This window comes from Rhinatrema bivittatum, chromosome 1, assembly GCF_901001135.1.
Source record: "Rhinatrema bivittatum chromosome 1, aRhiBiv1.1, whole genome shotgun sequence".
Taxonomy (NCBI): domain Eukaryota; kingdom Metazoa; phylum Chordata; class Amphibia; order Gymnophiona; family Rhinatrematidae; genus Rhinatrema; species Rhinatrema bivittatum.
Window position 1 is genome coordinate 369,780,393 of NC_042615.1, and position 17,910 is coordinate 369,798,302.

The window sequence follows — 17,910 nt, forward strand, 5'->3', positions numbered from 1 at the left end:
GCCGGGCGAGGAGGCCCACACCGGGTGCCAGGGTCCTCGGCGATGTCGGTGACCCACCCAACCCGTCTTGAAACACGGACCAAGGAGTCTAACATGCGCACTAGTCAGAAGGCCTCCCAAAACCCTGTGGCACAATGAAGGTGAGGGCCAGAGTGTGCCGGCTGAGGTCGGATCCCACCACATCATGGAGGCGGGCACACCACCGGCCCTTCTCACCCACCCCATCAGGGAGGTGGAGCATGAGCGTGCATGATAGGACCCAAAGGACGGCAAACTATGCCTGGGCAGGGCAAAGCCTGAGGAAACTCTGGTGGAGATCTTTTGCGGTCCTGACATGCAAATCGGTCATCCGACCTGGGTATAGGTGCGAAAGACTAATTGAACCATCTAGTAGCTGGTTCCCTCCAAAGTTTCCCTCAGGATAGCTGGTGCTCGGGCCGTTCCCCAGTTTTATCTGGTAAAGCGAATGATTAGACTTCTTGGGGCTGAAACGATCTCAACCTATTCTCAAACTTTAAATGGGTAAGATGCCCAGCTCACTTGCATGGAGCCGGACATGCAATGCGAGTGCCTAGTGGGCCACTTTTGATAAGCAGAACTGGTGCTGTGGGATGAACTTTTCTCCAATTTGTTTTGAATGTGCTACTTACTAACTTCATGGAGTGTCCCCTAGTCCTATTATATAAAAGAGTAAATAACCAATATATAGTTACCTGTGCTATTCCACACCTGATTTTATAGATTTCAAACATATCCCCCTTCAGACATCTCTTCTCTAAGTTGAACAGCCCTAACCTCTTTAGCCTTTTCTCATAGGGGAGTCTTCCATCCCTTTTATCATATTGGTCACCATTTTCTATACCTTTTCCAATGCAACTATATCTTTTTTTGAAATATGGCACCCAGAACTACACACAGTAGTCTAATATTTTAGCTGGATAACATAATATAATTTTATATATTTATGTATGTATTTATTTGATTTATATTTTGCTTTTTGGTACTTCAGAGCAGATTACATTCAAGTAGATATCCAGCTATGTCAGAAGTAATTAGACTAACAGGACTTTTAAATCTCAGCATTTGGCTAGCTAGGTGCCAAATTTACCCAGACAAACATGCAGAATATGGACCTCAATGTACATAATTGCATCTGAGTATAAAAGTAGTGTGTTGATACATTAAAAGAGATCACTACCTTTCAAGTGTCCAAAATACACAAAACTGAAAAATGTAGTGGAGTGGAGTGTGGTGTGTACTGTAGTTGTAATTAAATTAGACTTAATGCCATAAGCACTTTAAAAATGACTGCTCAAAAATATATTCTCTGAATCCTTCCTTAGTTGTTAGTATTTAAACTCCAAGGGCCATTTGCAGCAAGGTACTTTACCTGAGAAATGTTGAAGAGATATTTCAGCTGCTGGAATAAAAATGCAATTTCTGTTGAATTCTCCTGGACCTGGGAGTTTACTTCACCAGCTGAAATCCCCCCGTACCTTTTAGAAGAAGAGAAAATAGCACAGGATTATATTTCTGAAGAGAATTCATACTCATTCAATAAAACTCTAATGCTATAGTATTGTGTTATTCAGTTAGCATACATTCCTAACTAAAGAGTCTGTTCTTAGAGCCAGTGGCAGCTGCACCCTGAGGATAACACAGAGATGCCACTGCCTGCAATTCAGAGGTGCTTGGAAACTGGTCTCCAGAGTCCAGGCAGACAGCCACTTCTCCCGCATCTTTCCCCCAACTCTGCTCTAGAAGACATTCAGATAAAAAGGGCCTTATGGGAAATATGAGTTGGCTGGGGGAGGGAATGCTGAGAAAGAATCCTGTGAGACAAGTGGGAGTGAGGAACAGAACTTTAACTCTAGCAATACTCACACAGAAAAGATGTTCCCAAAAAGTGTGCAACCCTGGCACCATTGTTTCTAGTTGCATAAGGCATGATATCCCAAAAGAGACATTGAACTATCTTTTTTCAAGTACTTCATGTTTAGGTACATAAATACATGCAAGTTTTATCTGGCTAACTTTAGACCTGGTAAGTTTGAATATTGTTATTTATCTGGCTAAATCAACTGGATAAGTAGCTCCTCCCCAGAACATCCATATACCACTCACCATTTACTCAGCTATCTACTTATCCGGCTAAGTGGTGTCCACTAAATGGGACCAGATATTCAACGGCCATCATTTAGCTGGATAAGTCCCTATTTATCTGGCTGAGTAGCACTGAATTTTGGCCTCACATTTTATGGACTTTTCTTGCTGAAATTTATCCAAACAGCTTTTAAATCCAGCTATGCTAGATGACTTGATCACATCCCCCAGCAACAAATTCCACCGCTTAAGTATGCACTGAATGAAAAAAAAAAACCTTCCCCAATTTGTTTTATAGCTGCCACCTATTAGTTTTATAGAATGTCCCCTAGTTCTTGTACTGTTGGAGAGGGTAAACAACCATTCGTATTTACCTGCTCCAGATTTTATTTAACTCTTTCATATCCTTCACCAAGCTGAAGAGCCCTAACCTGTTTAGTCTTTCTTTGTAAGGGAACAGTTCCATCCACTTTTCAGTTTTGTGGCTGTTTTCTGTACTATTTCAAGTTCCACTTTTTTTAGATGGAGCAAACAGAACTGCACAAAATACTCAGCCATGAGAGAGAAAGGCATTAGGATATTTTTTGTTTTATTTTGCATTCCATTTCAAAAAATAGAGAGAGACCAATAATTCAAGTTAAAGCTGTTTTCAAATCTTGTTGTTTTACCTGTGTGAATGCCTTTCTAACATTTTCCTAGAGTTTTTTTTTACCTGTGTGAATAATTCCTAACATTTTATTTGTTTTTTTGAGCGCCGTGCCTCACTGAGTTGATATTGTCCACAAGAACTCCAAGATTCTTTTTCTGGGTGGTAACTGCTAATATGGAACCACACATTGTGTTAATATTATTTTTCCCCACATGTATCACTTTCATTTGCTCATATTAAGTTTAATCTGCCATTTCTATGCACAATGCTCTAGTCTTCCAAGGTCCTTATGTTATTCCCCACAATCTGCTCATGTTTTGAGATTTTTTGTGTCCTCTGCAAATCTGATCACTAATTTTACCCTTTTCGAGATCATTTATGAATATTCTAAACAGAAACTGCTCCAGTACTGATCCTTGGGGAACCCCCATTATTTACCTATCTCCACTGCAAAACTGACCTTTCAGTTCACATCTTTTTAACCAGTTCCATTCCACTGGACACTGGATATTGACTCCAATCCCATGACTTTTTAATTTCCTGAGGAGCTTTTCATGAGCAACTTTGTCAAATGCTTTCTGAAAATCCAGAAAACTATATTGATTGATTCACTCTTATCCACATCTATACTGACATCTTCAAAACAATCTATAGATTATTAAGGCAAGTCTTACTTTTGCTAAATCCATGTTGGCACATCTCCATTAAGCCACACCTATCCCCATAGAAAGTAATTTTGTTTTTCAGAATAGCTTCTACCATTTTGCCCTGCATTGATATTAGAATCACTGGTCCATAGTACCTTGGATTAGTCCTAGAGCCCTTTTTAAAAATTGGTTTTGTATTGGTTACCCTTCAGTCCTCAGGTACACTGGCAGATTTTAATGATAGTTTACAGATTACTAGTAATAGGTTTGCAATTTCATATTTGAGTTTCTTTAGAACTCTGGGGTAAATACCATCTGATCCTGGTTACTCTTTAGTTTGACAAGTGCAGCTTTCTCCCCCAAATCCTCATCAATAAAGACCTAATCAAATTATTCACATAGTTTTCCTGCTATGACCTTGTTGTTCCTGAATGTCTGTTTGGTCATTTAGTGGTCCAACTGACTCCCTCATAGGCGTCTTGCTTTGAATGTAATTGAAAATGTTTTATTATTAGTTTTTGCCTCCATAGAAGCTTCTAGTCATATTTTTTTCTTGACTTGCATTATCAGTATTTTTCATCTAACTTGCCAGTGCTTAAACTCTTTCTTTTTTTCCTCATTTGAATCTCCTTTCCATTTTTTTTTAAAGATGTCCTTTTGGCTTTAGTTGCCTCTTTCATTTCACTATTTAACTACATGGCTATTGTTTGAAAAATATTCAAAGAGAAGGGGCTAACAGGTTTAACCTCACCACCAGCAGCAAGGGATTAGCTGCTGGTATAATTAGAGCTTAGAGAGAGATACGTTTTTATACTATTATTTGGAAATCCTCCTTCCTCCTTTTTACTATACATCTTTAATAGGGACCCAGACTGCTTAATAAATGCTATGTTTTGCTAGATTCACATACAAGAGTGCTTTATGGGTCTAAAAATATATCCATATCTCCTGGTTAAGTTGACATGGAGCCCTAGCTGGACATGAAACCCACAAGTGTTTTGGCACAAATGCTTCCAGCTCTGTTCTGCACACAAAAGGGTACATTTTACAAATGTTTTAACTCCTAACTTCAGGAATTAAGCATCTAGACCCAACCTAAAGAAAAGATAATTGCCTTTTTCACTAGGCATCTATATTTAGCCACTCAAAAATGTATGCATTCCCAGGTGCATGCAGAGGGGGGAATTTAGCTGTCTAGCATGAATGTAAAGCACTAGCCAGCTAATAGCCATGCACACAGATAGCAGGCTTAATTCGAGCAGGCTACGTTATAGAGAGCTAGATTTAGGCAACTTTCAGCTAAACTTTCCTAAACTTAGAACAATAATGACACTAAGAAATTAATTGTTACTAATTTGTATATTTATATAATTATTTGTTTCTACAAGTAATTACAAAATATTAGCTATAATTTACAGAAAAGCAAATGTCCAGATAAATTATTATATCAAACAAAAAGAACCAAACAAAACAGTGGTGGTAGAACATCCATTACCTGTTTTTAGGTTCACTTGCGGGTAGATTTTATAAATTTACGCGAGCGCTTACTTTTGTTCACGCACCAGGCGCGAACAAAAATCCGGGGTCGGCACGCGCAAGGGGGTGCACATTTGTGCAACTTGTGTGCGCCGAGCCCGGCGCGCGCTGCCTGTTCCCTCTGAGGCCACTCCGAAATCGGAGCGGCCTCGGAGGGAACTTTCTTTCCACCCCCCTGCACCTTCCCCTCCCTTCCCCTACCTAACCCACCCCCCTGGCCCTATCTAAACCTCCCCCCTTACCTTTGTTGGCAGATTTACGCCTGCCGAAAGCAGGCGTAAATCTGCGCGTGCCAGCGGGCTGCTGGCGCGCCATCACCCGACCCGGGGCCTGGTCCGAAGGCCTCTACCATGCCCCCGGGCCGGCGCCACACCCCCGGTCCCGCCCCGAACCACCCCCTGACCCCGGACACGCCCCGGACACATCCCCTTCCCGCCCCTTTTACGAAGCCCCGGGACTTATGCGCGTCCCGGGGCTGTGCGCGCACCAGCAGCCTATGCAAAATAGGCGCGCCGGTGCGCGAGTGCCCTGCATGCGTAAATCCGGACGGATTTACATTTATTTAATTATTTATTTATTGGTTTTTATATACCGGAAGTTCCTGTATACAATACATATCACTCCGGTTCACATTTAACAGAGATAACTATCGCCGGGTAGGCGGTTTACATGGAACATATCAAATATAAAGTAATGAACAGAAGAACTATAATACAGTATATATATTATATTTAGAAACAACTAAGATCAACTTAGATAACAACTTGGAACAAAACTGACTCATTCAGGCCTATCCTGTAAAGTGCGGCTGTGTTTACCCTGCTCCTAAGCCGCTTCTAACTCACGTTCCGGCCGCGTTAGCCCTTCCTGCGATCCCGAATCCCCTTTAACCTACTTCTACCGCGTCCTAAATTCCCCGGGTAACCCCTTCCGCCCGCGGCATGTATATTGCATGCAAATGAGCAAATTAGCTCGATATTGCATGCAAACGAGCCAATTAGCTATTCCCCTAGCATCCCGTAACCCGCGCTGTGACTAACGCTACCTTTCCCTGCCGTTTTGTCGCGCGTTTAACCTGCAAACTTACCACCTACCCTGACCCAGGCGGTAGAGGCATGGGTAAGGGTAGGTGGCAAGCTTTCCCCCAGACCCCGCTCACCTGCCCCCGCCGCGATCATGGGTGCCGGTCTCCGTGGCAGCCCCAGTCCTCTCCCCTGCTCCCGAAGCCAAAAAAAAAAAGTGAAAAAAACGTTGCAGCCCCCCTCCGATGTCCGGACTGGGGCTGCCACGGAGACTGCAACGGCAAAGCGACTTTTCAGTGTCCCCCCTCCTCTCGGAGCAGGGCGGAAAAGCCGCCCTGCTCCGGGAGGAGGGGGGACACTGACAGCGGCGAAGCTTTCCCCCAGCCCGGACACCTGCAAAAAATTTAAAAACTTACTTTTTACAGCCATCTGCAGGAACACGATCTGGCTCCTGTTAGCTCCTCCCGAAGACAAAGATGGCCGCCTGCACGGGGAAAGCGTGCAATTGGCCGCTCAAGACGTGACATCGTGACGTCACATCTTCAGCGGCCAATTGTACGCTTTCCCGTGCAGGCGGCCATCTTTGTCTTCGGGAGGAGCTACAGAGCCAGGTCGTGTTCCTGCAGATGGCTGTAAAAAGTAAGTTTTGCTTGCGTCCAAAAGCGACTTACTTTTGGGATCTGTCAAGATCCCAAAAGTAAGTCGCTTTTGGAAAAAAACCAAAATTGTCAATTTTGAAAAAAAAAAAAAATTGCTTTTCTTTTTTTTTTAGTTTCGCTGCTCAGTTTCGTCGCTTGTCGGGTCCGGGTTTGGGGTTGGGGGTCCGGGTCGGGTCGGGTTCGGGCTTCGCCGGGTCGGGTTCGGGCTTTGCCGCTCAGTTTCGCCGCTGTCATCTCTTCTCCCCTCTCCCGGAGCAGGGCGCGAAAAGCAGCCTTGCTCCGGGAGGAGGGAGAACAGACTGACAGCGGTCCGGTTGGGGGTCCGGGTCAGGTTCGGGCTGGGGGAAAGCTTTGCCGCTGTCTCTTCTCCACTCCTCCCGGAGCAAGGCTGCTTTTCGCGCCCTGCTTCGGGAGGAAGGGAGGGGGGACTGGCAGTCCCGACTTCTGGTATCTGTCATTTCCATTTGAAATGACAGATACCAGCGTGGTGTGAAGCCTTAGGCCCGCGCACCCAGGATCCTGTATAGGCGCTCTATCCAGTGTCCTGGGTTGCGCGGGCCTAAGGCTTTTCGGACGCGGCTTACATTTGCATATAATTAGGCTTCAGGATCGAGCGGTAGGTGAGCTGCACTGTGCGGGCGGTAACCGCGGGTGCCGTAGGCACTAACGCAGCTCTTCCTACCGCTCGGTACTGGATAGGCCTGAATGTGAGCATTACATTATTGTGGTACATGCGCAGGGCTTTTAAAATCCGGCCCTTTGATAATAGCCACTGCCATTAGCAATAGTAACATGGAATAGACTTAGTTTTTGGGTACTTGCCAGGTTCTTATGGCCTGGATTGGCCACTGTTGGAAACAGGATGCTGGGCTTGATGGACCCTTGGTCTGACCCAGTATGGCATATCTTATGTTCTTATGTTCTTCTCCAAATATAATCAGCACAACTGAATAAAGTGAATGACAATGATCATACTATTGAGAACGTGGATATAAAAAAGCTGTTCGATTCGCTTAAAGCCAAGATTTGAAAACATCTTAAACTTTAATTATTAGTCTCTATCTATTTTTTTAAATTATATTGCGTTTAAAAATGTCTAAACTTAAGCACTTATCTTTATAAGCATTCTGTTGCCATTTCCAAGGAGAATCAATTTTGTTTCACTATAGCCCGACATGATTTGTGTTTTGTTCCTCTTCCTTAGGGGCATTCATGGTAGACAACATCCCCCCCTCCCCCTGCCAAATATTTTGACAAAACAGAAAAAGTGCTCTACAACAGCTGTGCATCCATCTTGGAAAAAGTTCAGCTAGTCATAGTTCTTGACAATGAGGCTGAACATTTTCCATGATGGATGCACAGCAATTGTAAAGCATTTGTAGAGCAATTGTAGAGCACTTTTTCAGCTTAGATGAAATAATTTGGGGGGGAATTTTTTGTCCACTGTAAATGCCCATGAGAAAGAGGAACAATTCACGAATCATATTGGGCTATAGTGGCACAAAATGTTTTATCCTTGGAAACAGTAAAAGCATACTTATAAAGATAAGTACTTAGGTTTAGACATTTTTAAATGCAATATAGTTTAAAAAATAGATAGAAGCCATTGATTAAAGTTTAAGCTGTTCTCACAACTTGGTTGTTCCTAAGGATGATAACTTTCAAACTGGCATGCAGGCACACTTTGGTGCTTGTATGCTGGTACATGCCCAGATACCAGGCCATTTTATAACTTGTGCGCATAAAATAGCCTGGGGTGCACACTCATGTGCACACAACTTTAAGAGTGTAGTTGCCCAGGTGTGTAAATCAGGTTTCTACCACGTAAGTCAGAGTATTTTAAAACCGGCCTGAGCCCACACCATGACCAGTTTGAACAGTTCACCAGCTAGCCCAGTGTTGATTTAGGTCATCCAAATCTCCCCAGTTTAATAGCCTGCACTCCCCCCCAGTTACCCCAGACCCCTTTAAAACATTCCAAAATGGCTGTTATTTTTGTTTTTTAGTTATACCTCCTCCATAGCAAAAATGAAGTTATGCATCAGTGGACCTGATGCATGCTGGGGCACATAAGCATTTATGCTCACATCTCTTGGCCCTGCCCTGAAATGCCTCCACCTTGGTCAGACCATGCCCCCTTTTTGAAATTAAGGCAGATGTGCATGCAGTGGGAGATCTGCCTGCAGCTGGGTGGCTTTTAAAATTCAATCAGCGTGGAAGCCCAACTTGTGCACATATCCCCCAATTGATACATGCACTGGACTTTAAAAACTACCTCTAAGGGTTTTTTACCTGTGTGAATAACTTTAAGCGAATCCAACAGCATTTTTGTAATTGAGTCTCAATAGTATGATCATTGTCATTCACTTTATTCAGATAAATAATCAGGCAGTGATCCATGTTTGCTTGACATTAGACTATTCCTTTTGACTATTTCCGAATAGCTACCGAATGCAATTATCCTATTTTCTTTGTACTTAATGGGCCGGATTTTAAAAGGGTTACGTGCATAAGGTACGTGCGTAACACTTTTAAAACGCCCCTGCACGCGCCGAGCTTATTTTGCATAGGCTCGGCGGCGCGCGCAAGCCCCGGGACGTGCATAAGTCCCGGGGCTTGCAAAAAGGGGCGGTCGGGGGCGTGGCTTGGGGGCATGTTCAGGGGTATGTGGGCGGTCCGGGGGCATGGCTGAGTGCCCTGATACAGCGTTCTTTGTCGGGGCCTGCTGCACCAGCAGACAGCCGGCGCACGTAAGTTACTACTGCCCGGAGGCAGTAGTAACTTTTCGAATAAAGGTAGGGGGGAGGTTTAGATAGGGCCAGGGGGTGGGTTAGGTAGGGGAAGGGTGGGAAAGGTGTGGGGGGTGAAAGAAAGTTCCCTCCAAGGCCACTCCAATTTTGGAGCGGCCTTGGAGGGAACGGGCAGCGCGCGCAGGGCTTGGCGCGCGCAAGGTGCACAAATGTGCACCCCCTTGCATGCGCCGACCCCAGATTTTATAAGATACGCATGGCTATGCACGTATCTTATAAAATCCAGCATACTTTTGTTTGCGCCTGGTGCACAAACAAAAGTACGCGCGCGGGTAGATTTATAAAATCTACCCCACAGTGTATAAGTAACTCTGGCTCATATACATCAACAGATTTTATACTACACAATAGAGGCATTCATGGGAAAAATTGTATTTCTTTTTCTAGTTTTTTTGTTGCATTTTTTTAAAATTTCATTTTGTTTTGCTTCAATATGTATGCAAGCAAATTCATGTTATATGTGTACATATTTGTGTATGTGCATAAAATAGATTTTATATACATATGTTTTAGAGGTGGACCCTTAGCCTGAGGTGGCATTCACGCTACCCATGGGGAAGCCCCCATGGGTTCCCACCATCGGGAGGTGGAGCAGAACCAGAGGCCAACTAGAGCTTCGCAAATACCAGCCATCGTTCCCCACAGGTTGGCTCTTGGGTACCAGGGCCAGCTGATCTTAGGCAGGCCTCTGCATGGTTGATCCCATGGAGGGTGCTGAAGGCAGGGTGCCAGGAAGCAACGGAGTTACAGGGTCCAATAAAGCTGGGTTAAAGATATGGCCGGGATCCAGAAGCCTGGACAGGCTGAAGCAGGCTAGGAGTCAGGAACAAGTTAAGTCCAGGCTTATAAATAGGCAAAAGCCTAAGAAAGGCCAAGTCCAAGTAGTCAGCTGAAGGCAAAGTCAGATTCAAGCTGGAGTCAGGGCAGATGGCTGAAGACAAGTTCAGGTACAAGCTGACGTCAGGGCAGGCAACTGGAGACAAGATCAGGTACAAGCAAGGGTCAGAGCCAGAGAATCCATCCAAGGCGTAGTCAGGAACAAGCAAGGGTCAAATCCAGAAATCTGTCCAAAGCGTGGTCAGGAACAAGCAAGGGTCAAAGCCAGAAATCCGTCCAATGCGTGGTCAGGAACAAGCGAGGGTCAAAGCCAGAAATCCGTCCAAAGGGTAATCAGGAACAAGTGAGGGTCAGGAACAGGAAACTGGAACTGAAGCACAAGGACTGGAACAGGAATGCAGGACTGCAACAGATCAGGTACAGGAACAGGAATAGGAACACGAACGAGCAGCAATTAAGCACACAACTGAAAGCGTGGAGACCTATTGCCAAGACAAAGACCGGATGACAGAGCCTGCCTTAATTAGAAAGGCCTGGAGATGTCATCATCTTGGGCCACGGGAAGGTTTCCCACTGTGGCCCCTTTAAATTTGGGGAAGGCGCATTCGCCTAAGGCAGACAAACTGGAACTACGTGATGGCGGCGTCTCCCCTTGACACACGTGGGGAGACCCGACTGGGAATGGAGGAGGCTGCGGAACTGCCAGAGGAACCTGGGAGCATAGCAGGTGTGTGAGCGTGTAGGCGACTGCCTACCGCTGTCAAAGAGAAAGGGCCAGGTCCGGGACCCGGGCATCGGGGGTGAGTAGAGCCAGTTGCAGGCCTGCCATGGCTGGGATACGCAACAGCATAAATATGATTTTACATGTATAAAAAATGTATGCATGTTAATTAATGGGTGGCAACTATACAGTGGTTATATGAAGTAATGTAGATTTGTCATGAAGTCTCTTCCCCCAACCTGTTCTCACTCACTCTACAAATCTAGAAAGAGTCTTAAATTATCGTACAGATGTTAATGTCAGTACAGTAACTAGATTTCTGAACACAGCATTTTTACCTGACTTTGTAGAACTTCTGATACGTTTTTAGAAGATAATCCGTTACATTCCTTCTTGTCATGTTTTCCAACAAATCTGTTGTATTTTGAACTCTCTAAAAATCAAATATAAACACAAGAAGCAGTGTCAGACAGAGAAGCTGAATCAATATCTTTGTAATAATTTACTTTTTCTATGACATTGTGTGATTGTGAAAGGTAATAGATCAATCAAAATCTTACAACTCTCTCAAAAAATATTGATATTATGGGCAGCAAGAGTGCAGGTTTCCCCATATTACTCTAAAGTAGGGGGTAACACCTCTCAAAGTGAGATGAAAATTCAATGTCCATGCCTGTGCAATCTTTCAACTCGCTGCTGAAATTGTCAATAGTGGTAAGAGTTAATCCTACATCACCAAGATGGTCCTTGTGATGTGGACACCAGCTCATACTACATAAGGAAGAAAAAAGTGGATTGTATGAAGGTCTGATATACATAGTCGACATACAGATGTGTGCTGAAATGTGTTAATTATCTCATGAGAAGCAAATAATGTAATAATGAACTCTTCAATGAGCTTGAGATCTTAACTACTGCAGATAAATTCTCCTGAATATCTAGGAACTCTTACAGCTCCCTTTTTAAGAAGGGATTATTCAGTCCTAGCCTGTATGGTGGCAACCTGTACAACTATGCTGTCTTTCTCATTTTCTTTAATTATCCAACAGTTTTATTCTTAACCCTGAGGTTATATATAAATGGTGTAAGACTTTGGTATTGCTAACCTTCATTGGTTATTAAGGAGGTACAGTTGTTTGAGATGAAAAAGAAAATATCAACATTTCCTTTTTTTTTTTCAAAATAGTTTTTATTGTGATTTTTAAACTGAGATCTACAACAGACAATCCAAACAAAATGCAACCGGTCAAATCACAGAAGCACCTGTGATATGACACAACAAATGCAGTAAGTTGGAGTGCACAGGAGGTATCTGGACCAATACATAATTTCTCAGTGTCCATTATGTGTTCAGAGTCTGAACTTCAGACCTCTGCAATTATGAAAACATTCACACCACACACATTGCACACATTGCAAATGTACAGGAGTGTCAGCTAAAAGATTGGGCCTTTCTGTACTATGTGGCCTGCTAAATGTTACACAACAACGTAGTACCTCTACAGACCATTTTGGGCGCTTTGCTGTCCTTCTTGCTTGCCGAACCATCTTATCCATTTGGATTGAACCTTTATCAACACCTTCCATTAAAGTGTGGCACCAGCAGATGGTGTCGGTCATGCAAATGGAACGGCTGGACATCACTGTGGGAAATCGCAAACTGGACAATGCAAATGCTGGGTTACCTATTTCACCAAGTTGCCTTTGGACATACAGAACAGCCTGCTCACTACTGGATATAATGTTCACTAGTCCTAGGACTCACGAGCTGACTCACCCTAAATAGTGTTTATTTAGCCCACTGCGTTGCTCTGTGGTTGCCTCTCTTAGAAGCATCACCTTGATCTGTACGATGGGTTATTCTAAATACCATTGTACACTATTGGAATGATTGATATGATGTCTAGTTCTGACTTGGTCTCTTGGGGGAGGGGGGTATAATCATGGAAGGTTTGAGTGCATGTATGTGTGAGGACTGATGTATTGATGCCTTGTTGGTTTGAGAGAAGTGTAGCTGGTGGTCATTGGGGGGGGGGGCCTCCTGACCCCCACAAGACTTGCCAAAAGTCCAGCATGGGTCCGGGAGCGACCTCCTGCACTCGGGCAATATTGCCAGTATTCAAAATGGTGCCCACGCTACCTTTGCCCTCACTATGTCACAGGGGCCGACGGCCGGCCCATGTGACATAGTGAGGACAAAGGCTAGCGGCTGCCAGTACTGAAAATGGCACCGGCACTAGCCTTTGCCCTCACTATGTCACAGGGGCCGGCTGTCGGCCCCTGTGACATAGTGAGGGCAAAGGTAGCGCCGGCGCCATTTTGAATACTGGCAATATGGCCTGCGTGCAGGAGGTCGCTCCTGGAGCCCCGCTGGACTTTTGGCAAGTCTTGTGGGGGTCAGAAGGCCCCTCCAAGCTGGCCAAAAGTCCTTGGGGTCCAGCGGGGGTCTGGGATTGATCTCCTGCACTCAGGCCGTATTGCCAGTATTCAAAATGGCGCTGGCGCTAACTTTGCCCTAACTCTCCTGTTTCATTAGTATCCTTCAAGGATACATTTCTCCAAACCATGCACTGCTGAGTGACTGTCGGCTTTCCTCCTTGTTCTAGTTTAAAAGCTGCTGTATCTCCTTTTTGAAAGTTAGTGCCAGCAGCTTGGTTCCACTCTGGTTAAGGTGGAGCCCTTCCTTTCAGAAAAGTCTCCCCTTTCCCCAAAAGTTTCCCCAGTTCCTTACAAAGCTGAATCCCTCTTCCCTGCACCATCGTCTCATCCACGCATTGAAACTCTGGAGCTCTTCCTGCCTCTGGGGACCTGCACGTGGAACAGGAAGCATTTCAGAGAATGCCACCCTGTAGGATCTGGATTTTAGCTTCCTTCCTAAAATCCTAAATTTGACTTCTAGAAACTCTCTCCCACATTTTCCTATGCCATTGTTGCCCACATGTACCATGACAGCTGGCTCCTCCCCTGCACTGTCTATAATCCTATCTAGGTGACGTGTGAGGTCTGCCACCTTCACACTAGGCAAAGGGCCAGGGCCTCTGGAAGCTGTGGCTATTGACGTCAATCCCTGGATCGCTTGTTGTGAATTCTGGACTCCTCTCCCGGCGGATGCTGGGAGCAGTATGCAGATGAGCCTTCCGGTCCTCCTCTATTGCAAAGGGGGCAGGGCCTCTGGAAGCTGGGGCTATGGACTTCAATCCCTGGATCGCTTGCGGTGACTTCTGGACTCCTCTCCCGGGGGATGCTGGGAGCAGTATGCAGATGAGCCTTCCAGTCCTCCTCTACTAATATCACAAAAATTACTTTCCATGTCCAAAAATAGATTATAAGGTTCATGCCAAGGAAAATGAAGCAGCTAATACATTCATGAACTTGGAGCAAAAAGGCCTTAAGATGGCAATTTTCAAATAATCTTTATAGATGTGCATTTGTTTGAAATGAATGGGTAAAACACAACAGAGTTGATTTTTATTTTATTCATGGTCCTATGAAACAAATGGAGGGGATCCCATGAATGAGAAAAAATGTCTCATTTGTTTAGATTTCCCACGCAAATCTATAGCCCATTAAAGTTTATCACTGTGTACTTCTGAACAAAAACACAACTGGTAAATATAACAACAAACTCTTGCTATGTGTCTTCACTGCATTATCAGAGCTGATCTAGGAGAAATTGGCAAGGAAAGTTTGGCATAGAGGACAAATCACAGTGCAACATCTTTTTAATTAGCCTATAGCTCTTATCTGATTCAAGTGATACTGATCTATTCCTACTTTAAACTCTAAGCATGAGCAAGAAGCTCTATATTTCCTCTCTAGCAGTAGAGAAGAGAATGTTTGGAAAAGTCTTCTTAAAGTTTAAAAAAAAATAGAAACTTTAGTATTTGGCATTGGTAAAGAGCTGCTTCTGATACTCTCTTTGCTATAATGGTCTTGCTTATCATGCCAGAAGAATAGAGGTAGTAGAACTGTTGCTAGTTTTGATTTTTCTCTTAGTCTTTTTTTGGCTAGACACCAGTGAGGTGAGAGCAAACTGATAGATTGAAGAACAGTCTTACCAGGCTGCCAGTCTTTTTGTTCTGAGGAAAGGTAACTTTCAAACTGGCGTACGTGTGCACATTTGTGTGCATATGTCAGCCTACACCCAGGGACATGGCTATTTTATAGCATGCACACACACACATGTGTGAATAGCTTGGCCATGCACACATGTGCACCAAATTTTAAGTGGGCTTGGATGTGTGTTCAAATGCTGTTTCTATTACATAAATTGGTGGATTTTAAATGGAGTCTTGCCAATGCTATTCCCAGTTTTGCCAATTCATCCAGTTAAAATAAAGGTCCTCTAAACACCCTTGTTTAATAGTCTTCACTCCCCCCAGTTAGCCCAGACATTTAAAACCCAGCAGATCTGCCTAGTTTAATTTCTTTTTTGTATGTAGAACTGTTTATTAAAGAGAATTAATACAAACATTTGACATACATAATTCTGAAGCATGTCAAGTCTTATATTGAGTACAGTTATTGAAAACAAACTTTTATATATGGACTCCTCCAATAAGAACCCCCGCCCTCCCCCCTCTTCCCTACCCATTTTCATAAACTCCAATAATAAGACATAACTTACACATCATTCACAGCAAAAGTAAAGTTTTGCAGCAAGGGATCTCAGTGTGCACCAGATTACATAAGTATTTGCAAGCACATTGCTGGTTCATGCTCCGAAATGCCCATGCCCCACCCAGGCCATAACCCGCTCCTTTTTGAAAGATTTTGAGTTGTGTATGTTGAGGGAGATACACACATATCTCAGGAGCTTTTAAAATCTGGACGATGTATGCAGGCCCTACTTGTTCATGAATTCCCTAATTAAGATGTGTGCCAGGGTTTTAAAATTCACCTCCTAGTGCTTAACAATTTTTGTGTGTGGATTGGAAAAGGAGTCAGGCAGCATTGAGTGTACACATCATACACATATACTATATATGTGTTTTTTTATGTGTGAGATAGTTCACCACACTGTGAGTGGGGGTACAGTTACAGTATCAAAACTGTACCAATACATTCCTTTCAAATATCCAAACATCCAGTAAGCAGTACACTTCAACAAATTCCATCATGTCAAGAAAAGGGAGAGCAGAAAATGGCAGGCTTTGTAGCTTTGGCAAGGGTAGAGGATTTGGTGCAAAGCCATTCAGCCTAGTTCCAGTAATACAAAAAGGTAGTCCCTACCCCTAAATTTAAGATAGACTATTTTTAGGTACATAATAGTAGAAGAGAAAGGTAGCTCAAGGCAGAAGGAATTGAAATTTGGAGGGCATGTGCCTATTCCAGTGCCACTTGTTTTAGAGTAGAGGGAAAAGTTGGGAGAGCCACCCAAAGCTGGGTAGGGCATGGAAACAGGCAGCAGGAGTGCAACAGCAAAAACTAGCAGCTTGTTTCTTTATATTGGTTACTGCTTGTGAGGCAATGGAGGCAGTATTTTCAAAAGCTGATTCTGAGGAAGAATCAGAAATTGAACAGCTAGTAATTTAAGAGAATTTAGAAGGATAAGTCAGTAGCATCTTAGCCTCCAGTGCAGTGATTGATGAGATAGAAGATGATATACACGATGATGAGAGAAACCTCAGGAAGAGAGCAGGCAGCACAGGTAGAGAACATGGGTGATGCCCCTGGCATTTTTCCTCATAGTCCACCCTCAACCTCAGTTCCAGTGCCAGCACTACTGAAAGTCATACTTGATCTGGAGCACTGTAAATTGAGCAAGGAGTGACATTTTGCTCAGTGTATTCAGTAAAATAAAGATATCAGTAGAATGCAGAGCATCTGACAAATTTTGGTATGCAACATCACCTGTAGAAGCAGCACCTCTAGTATTGACATCATGTGAGGGTGACAGTAGTTGCTTGTGGACCCTATTTGCCAGTTAAAGCAAAAGCCAGAGGAAGGGGTTAAAAAGGGATTGACTTTTTCCCCAAACTTATTCCACAGCCCTTTCCAGCAATCAGAAGGCAGACCAAAAGTCTTCTGCCATGCATCTGAATTGTCAACCCACCATAGAGGAAATGGGGTGGTATTCCATAGCACTGTCCTTAGGCAAGAGTCAGACAGTTAAAAAGGCAAATAGAATGTTAGAAATTATTTAGAAAGGAATATAGAATAAAACTGAGAATATTGTAATGCTTTTTTATATATCTATAGGTGCCAATGTAATAAGGTGCGCTGAAGCTGCCGCAGGTTGTATGTGCATTTTACTGTACAAAGCCATATACAGGTAAGTAATAAGGGTTTTGTGCACTTGATAACAGCACATGCAAACATGCTTTCTGACCCACATTTTTTTCTGCGTAAATGCATACTAATGGCATGCAAAGGAGGTGATTATCTAATAATGGACAATGGAAGGAGCCATGCTAATGCTGGTGCAGGTTTTTTAATGCAGGTTTTTTATCACCACAGTCAGGGCACAAGTTAAGTGTCAGGGCCAGATTCTTGCTTAGCTAGGTGCCTTTCTGGGTACCTGAGCATCCTGATTCGTGCCCAAATAAGTGCCTATTTTGCTGCCATGAGGAGTGAATTATTACCCATGAAAATATATGCATTGTTTTCTGCAGCACATGATTATTCTAAATATTGAAAATAAATTCCAGGGTCATAATTTCACTGCTTAGGAAGACCCATTTGCTTGCTGGCTTTTATGCGCATATTATCGGCATGGCTTTTCTGCATGGTTGCAGCCGCTTATTTCATAGAGCCTTATAGTGCTTAGGTATGTGTGTTTCTTCTTATGTGTGCAGATTTCTGTGCTCAAATAATTTGCATAATTTATTTTTTTTTTACTTCCTGCAGAGGCCCCAGCTTTAGCCACATGCAGTGTTCAATACCCTTGCTCGTAGCTAGCACCTGTTTTGCCTTGGGTCTTATTA

General features: G+C 43.7%; 1 protein-coding gene across 1 annotated transcript in view; it reads right to left on the minus strand.

The window, feature by feature from the left end:
* Positions 1-17,910, minus strand: part of LOC115096270 (ATP-binding cassette sub-family A member 1-like) — a 618,744-nt gene that overhangs the window by 193,399 nt on the left and 407,435 nt on the right. Inside the window, exons 22-23 of the mRNA XM_029610773.1 lie at positions 11,323-11,417; positions 1,391-1,496 (exon numbers count right to left, since the gene is read on the minus strand). Of these exons, the coding sequence (XP_029466633.1) occupies positions 1,391-1,496; positions 11,323-11,417 (201 nt within the window). The remainder of the gene's footprint in view (positions 1-1,390; positions 1,497-11,322; positions 11,418-17,910) is intronic.